Raw genomic sequence first — 6,646 nt, forward strand, 5'->3', positions numbered from 1 at the left:
AGACAGGGTTTCTCTGTATAGCCCTGGCTGTCCTGGAACTCACTCTGTAGACCAGTCTGCCCTCGAACTCAGAAATCCACCTGCCTCTGCCTCCCAAGTGCTGGGATTAAAGGCATGTGCCATCACCGCCTGGTAAGTAGTTTCTCTTGATAGATTCTCTTCCCTAAATCTCCCTAAGGGGACAACACAGTCATATATTCATTTTTCTCTTTAATTCATTTTTTTCTTTTAGTGCTGGGGACAGAAGTCAGGGCCTCCCACACTTGAAACAAGCACTCTCCTCTGGATCGATAGCCCAAGTCCAGTGCTCACTTATAGTATCTAGAATTCACTGCCCAAAGTACCAACTCACCACCAGGAGTAGAGGTTGATAATACAATCTGCAGGTCCTTAGCATCATCTCTAAGTGCATCTAAGGCTGGGTTGAAGGAAGTCATCATGAACTGTGTGGTTAAGATGTCCTAGCTGTTGACTTTCTTCCTTAAAAGGCACTAATTCTCTAACTCCCCCTCACCACCCAAGTGAACCAGCCAAATTTCTCTCTACTCTCTCATCAATTTCCCTCCAATAACACTTAGTGTAGGAACATCTGCCTTCAACTATTATGTGTAAGGAGACTTTGGGGTGGGGGTGTGATCTTCCTCTTTTGGAAGAATGAATCTTAACATTGTCACTATGGGGGTAGACTTGAGAGGTTGGCAGCTTCTCTCTCTTGCTAGTGGGAGTGGTAGCAAACACAGTGAGGCCTCCCTACACTTTGTTTTGAAATCTCATCTCTATTTTTCCTCATTAGTAAGCAACGATGTAGAGGATCATTTATTGCGCTGGTGAGACACAGAAGGTGTTAAAAACTCTGTCAGCATGAAAAATTGTAACGAGCTGTCAGACACGCACAACATTGCTCAACAGACATGCCAAGCATGCTTTATGACTATGCTGGCTACATCTCAGTGCAAACTGTGTGGCTTAAAGGGTATGATTAAGCAGGGTGTTTGAGAACAAGCCTGCTATCCCAGCACCTGGGAGGTAGAGACATAAAGATCATAATTCAAGGCCATTCTCAGTTATATAGCTGATCTTGAATCTGGCCTTAGACTACATGAGACATTGCCTCAAAACAATAAAATACCAAAATGAATGAATGAATGAATGAATGAATGAATAAAATAAAAAAGGAGAAGAAAAAGGGGATTAAAATAAGTGGGGGTTGTGATCATAGCTCACAGATGTTTAGTATGTACAAGGGTCTGGATTCAATCTCCAGGACCAATAACAAAAAGGATCTGTGTGTATTCTGCTTACACCAGGATCACAAACTATAAAGTGTGCCTATCAAATTGACTCAATGAGAATAACTCTTGCTTTATATATATAATATTTGGTTCCTCTTAGTGGAAGTGGGAATTTTTCTGAGTGCATTTGCTACAGCTATTTATTTTTATCAAAGCCTACACTCATCTTACCTTTGCTTACTGGTTAACAGAAGGGAGATGGGGTGATTGACAGAGCAGAACTGCATGAAGCTTGTGTCCAGGCCAACCTGCATCTAGACAAGATGCTCCTGGACCATCTGTTTGACTACTGTGACGTGGATCAGGATGGCTTGATTAACTACCTGGAATTTGCCAATTTCCTTAACTGGAAAGACAGAATACCTCTCACTGAGTATGAGAAGAGGGTCATCATTAAAGGTATTTAATTCTTGACAGCTTGCTGAATTTTTAAGAAGATTTTTTATATTTTATAGTTTTTAGGATCTCAACCAGCTTTAATATTATGTGTCTTGGTTAGTTTCAACAGTCAATTCAACATAGCCCAGGGTCATCTGAGGGAGTCTTATCTGCTGGATTGCCCAGATCAGATTCTGTGAGAGATTTTCTTGAATGATGATTCATGTAAGAGGACCCAGTCTACTGTGGGCAGCACCATCCCTAGATCGATGGGTCTGGGCTATATAAGAAAGCTATCCAAGGGGCTGGAGAGATGGCTCAGTGATTAAGAGTCTTTACGGCTCTTGCAGAGGAGCTGGGTTCAGTTCCCAGCTTTCTTATCAGGTGGCTCACAGTTCCATATAATTCTAGTTCCAGGGAATTCACTGCCTCCTGGCCTCCACAGATACCAGCATAAATGCAGCCCCCCCCACATACTCATAAATAAAAACAATAAGTCTTTTGTTGAAAAGGTAGCTGAGCTTGAGTGAGAGAAAACAGTTAACAGTATTCCTCCATAGTATCTGGTTCCATTTCTGTTTCAGTTCATGCCCAACTTCCCTCATGGTGAACTGAAACCTGGGGTAAGCCAAATAAACCCTTTCCCCTCCAGGTTGTTTCTGGTCATATTTATCACAGCAACATAAAGGGAACTGGACAGAATGCATACAGTTTGCTTATGCAGAGGATGTGTGTAGAATGGAAGGAACGAATTTATTGTACTCAGGAAGATGGAAATATACGGCTGAGGGGCAGGGCAACAGTGAGACTCCTCCCTTTAATTATGTGTGAGATTTGTTAGTGACCATGACTGTTGGGGTGCAACATTAAGCAGCCCTCATTAGTACAGACTAGCCACTTGTCCAGGGACAGCAACTGGGGATAGATTTGACTCTTCAGCCTTGCGAGATCCCTTCTCAGCTGTTACGTCTTCGAATTCAACTGCGTTAAACTTGGCGAAATCCTACTTCTTTCACATGGTGATGTTCTGGTGGCCAGAAAATGTGGAGGTGGCCTTGAACAGGACTTCAGCAACATGGCTCTTATTCTTCAACTTAGTACAGAGAAAAATGGTGCCTGGGTAATCTGCACCAGGGCCACTGTGCTCTGGATCTTCCTAAAGGTATTCCACATTCCTGTCTTGAGTCTATATTGGAGACAGCAGGATATCAGGGATGACTAGCCTCCAGAAAACTGTCCCTTAGGGCAGTTCATATAAATCACAGGCTGTATGTATTCCCAAGAATGTTGCTGTTAACAGTCATTCTACATTGGGGGCATGAGGAGGGGAACCTGATTGGCTTACTCATGGCTGCAGAGGAAACTTTATAAAAAAGTTTAAAAATTAGCATATATTAGTTATACACAGTAATGGGTTTCATTGTGACATTCTGTACATGATAATAATGTATTTAATGATATATGCCTATTACTCTTTCATTCACCCTCTTATTCCCACTAACTACTCCTTTCCCCACCAGAGGCTTACATTTCATTGTATGGTCTTATGTCATTTGATATTGGGGCTATAAATTTAAAAATTAAAAGTAAATTACCTAGAATCTCAAAACTCAATAGCTCCTCATAAAGGGGTTTGAAAATCCCATCTTAGTCACATCTCTGAATTTAAGAAATTAAAAATATATGATTTTTAAATTTTTAAGCAGGGGCTGGAGAGATGGTTCAGTGGTTAAGAACACTGGTTAGAAGAACTGGGTTCAATTTCCAGCACTTACAGGCTCACAACTGTTTGTAACTCCAGTTCTAGGGCATCTGACACCCTTTTCCTGATATCTACAGGGATCAGACATGCATGTGATACATAGTACATAGATATATATGCGGAAATATACATACAGTAACAAAAAATAATTTTTTTTGCACAAAAAATTAAGTGTGGTGGAACGCAACTGTTTTCCCAACACTGAGGAAGCAGAGGCAGGAGGATTATAAGTTTGAGGCTGGTCTGAGCTATATAGAGACCTTGTCTCAAAAAGTCCCCAATCCAAATCATACAAAACCAAAAATTCCACAAAAATAAAATATTATAGTCTTTTGTTTGTTTGTTTGGTTTTTTAAGACAGGGTTTCTTTTTAGCTTTGTTACCCTAGAACTAGCTCTGAAGACCAGGCCTCACAGAGTTCTGTCTGCCTCTGCCTCTTGAGTGCTGGGATTAAAGGTATGTGCTACTACCGCATAGCTAACAATATAGTCTTAACTTTGACTTTCTTATGGTACTGAGGATTGAACCTAGAACTTTCTACAGAGCAGGTAAGCACTCTGTCACTGAGTTAATCCCCATTCTCCTTTTTACTTTTTATTTTGAGAGAGTCTCACTAACTTGCTTAGGTTTGCTAAGTAACTCAGGCAGGTCTTGAATTTGTCATCTTCCTGATTCAGCCTGGGTATCTGGGATTACAAGTCTGTATTATCAGACCTGGTGATCTTTAGATTCTCATATTTATATGTTATTTTCTTGTACTACTAAAATATATAGGCATGTATGTACACATACACACAGACACACAGACACACAGACACACAGACACACACACACACTTTTTTTTTGAGATAAGGTTTTCTAAATGTAGCCATGACTGGTTTGGAATTCAATTCTACAACAGGCCAGCCCATGAACTCACTAATAATCTTTCTGTCTTTGGCCCCCAAGTGCATAGATTAGAGGTATATATCTCTTCTCTCCCACTTCACGATTATTTTATTTATGCTTTGTAACAGGGTCTCTCTCTGTTGCTCCTGCTGGCCTAGAACTCAGCCTCATGAGTATAGGAGTTGTAGTGTAGGTATGTTCTGGCATGCTTGGCTTATGAATAGAATTAATTAATCTTTTTTCACCAAATATTTGAAAATATTTCTTTCATATCTTCTCTTTTCTGACTTTTCCCCTCCTCCTTCTGCCCTGTTTGTGTCTTTTGAGGCAAGGTCTCTCTCTCTCTCTCTCTCTCTCTCTCTCTCTCTCTCTCTCTCTCTCTCTCTCTCTCTCTCTCTTTTTTCAAGACAGGGTTTCTCTGTGTAGCTCTGGCTGTCCTGGAACTCACTCTGTAGACGAGGCTGGCCTGGAACTCAGAAATCCACCTGCCTCTGCCTCCCAAGTGCTGGGATTAAAGGCGTGCACCACCACCGCCCGGCCCTTTTTTTTTTTTTTACAGAATTATTTATTTATGTATTTGAGTTCTGTTGCTACCTCTTGAGTGCTGGAATCACACATATGTGGCTGTGCCTGTCCCCCTGACCTCCCTTCCTTCATCCTTTCTTTCTTCTTCCTTGTATAAATTTGGGATTTTAAAAATTCATTTTTATTTTAAATTATGTGTATATGTGTGTGTCTTCACATAGGTGTGTGTTCAAAGTACTCATGGAGTTTCTAAGAGGGTGTCAGGACCTCTGGAACTGGAGTTACAGGCAGATGAATCATCTGATGTAGTAATGGGAAGAAAGGGGAGTGAACCAGCTCTTCTGTAAGAGTAGACTTTTAACCACCTCTTGAGCCATCTCTCCAGTCCCTTGTGCTTTTTTTTTTTTTTTTTTTTTTTTTTGGTGGTGGTTGTTTTTGTTTTTCTTTTATTTTGTTTCTAAAGGCAGTATTTCAGTATACAGGGCAGTCTAGCTTTGATCTTGAACTAGCAGCAATCCTCCTGCCTCGGCCACTCAAGTGTTAGGATTATAGGCAAATCCTACCATGCCCAGCTACTTTTGATTTCTTGCTTAAACATTCTTTTCAGATTTGTTTTATGTGTAAGCGTTTTGCTTGCATGTATGTATGTATGTGCATCATGTACTTGCCTGGTGACCTTGGAGGTCACCCTGGGATTGGAGTTACAGATGGTTATAGAGTTCAATGTTGGTGCTTGGTATTGAACCTGGATCCTCTGAATGAGTAAAAGTACTGTTAACTGCTGAACATCTCTCCAGCATCCTAATTCTTGCTTCTATTATTTTAGCTTTGGATTCGATTAAATTTCTCTGAGATAGCTTGGAGAGGTGAAGTACGTCACCATCTGTTCAGAGATTAGACATTGTTAATCATAACCACATCCTTTGCTCTGATCTAAAGATGTGGACGGAGTTCTCAAAAGCCTCCTTGTCCCTTAGAGGTTCTGTAGTTGCTACACTGCAGTCAGTGCTCAGATCTATAGCATTTTACCAGGAGCCAGGTTTGGCCTGGACAGTCAGAGTGATACAGCCTTTGTGATCAGCTGCCACAGGACTCCAGGGAGGAAGTTTCTTTCTGCTTCTTTGTCCCAGCTTTTAATATTGTCATATCAGTTTATACTAAGCATCTAGCTACCAGAAGGGTAGAAAAGGTCCAAGGGCCCAGTTCTGCCCAACCTGGGCCCAAAATAACCATCGATGCACCATTTTTATTGTTTAGTGAAGCTTTCAGAACTAGTGTGTGCCATGTGCCTGTTACCTTAGCCCTTGGGAGGCAGAAGTAGGAAGATGGCTGTAAGTTTGCGACATGTCTGATAGGATGGTGAGTTCCTGGCCAGTCAAGGAGGGATACATGGGAAACATGTCACAACAAGCAAAAAAAGCAAATAAATGCCTAGTCTGGTGGTATACACCTATATCCCTACCATTTGGGATGTGAGATACAAGAGAATTAGAAGTTTGTCATTTTCTGCTACATACTGAGTTTAAGGCCAGCCTGTGCTACCTGAGACCCTGGCTTAAAACACACAAAACCAAACAAAAATTTAGCCTTCAAATTTCTTCAGCGTGAACAGATTCTATTGTGGTTTCTACAACTCTATCTTTAATTCTAACTTCCTTATGTGTTCTGATTCCCTAAACCTTCCTTCACTCTGAAATTTAGGTTCTTTTAAGGTATTTTAAAAGCAATATAGATCATTTTCTGAATATCATCCCCCAAAAGCTTTTTGTTTCTTTATCTTTCTCCTCTTTTTTTTTTTTTT

At 40.8% G+C, this 6,646-nt stretch overlaps 1 protein-coding gene across 1 annotated transcript in view; it reads left to right on the top strand.

The window, feature by feature from the left end:
* Positions 1-6,646, top strand: part of Efhb (EF-hand domain family member B) — a 63,134-nt gene that overhangs the window by 51,443 nt on the left and 5,045 nt on the right. Inside the window, exon 9 of the mRNA XM_028766684.1 lies at positions 1,484-1,691. Within this exon, the coding sequence (XP_028622517.1) occupies positions 1,484-1,691 (208 nt within the window). The remainder of the gene's footprint in view (positions 1-1,483; positions 1,692-6,646) is intronic.

This window comes from Grammomys surdaster, unplaced genomic scaffold, assembly GCF_004785775.1.
Source record: "Grammomys surdaster isolate TR1022 unplaced genomic scaffold, NIH_TR_1.0 169, whole genome shotgun sequence".
In the NCBI taxonomy this organism is placed as follows: Eukaryota; Metazoa; Chordata; class Mammalia; order Rodentia; family Muridae; genus Grammomys; species Grammomys surdaster.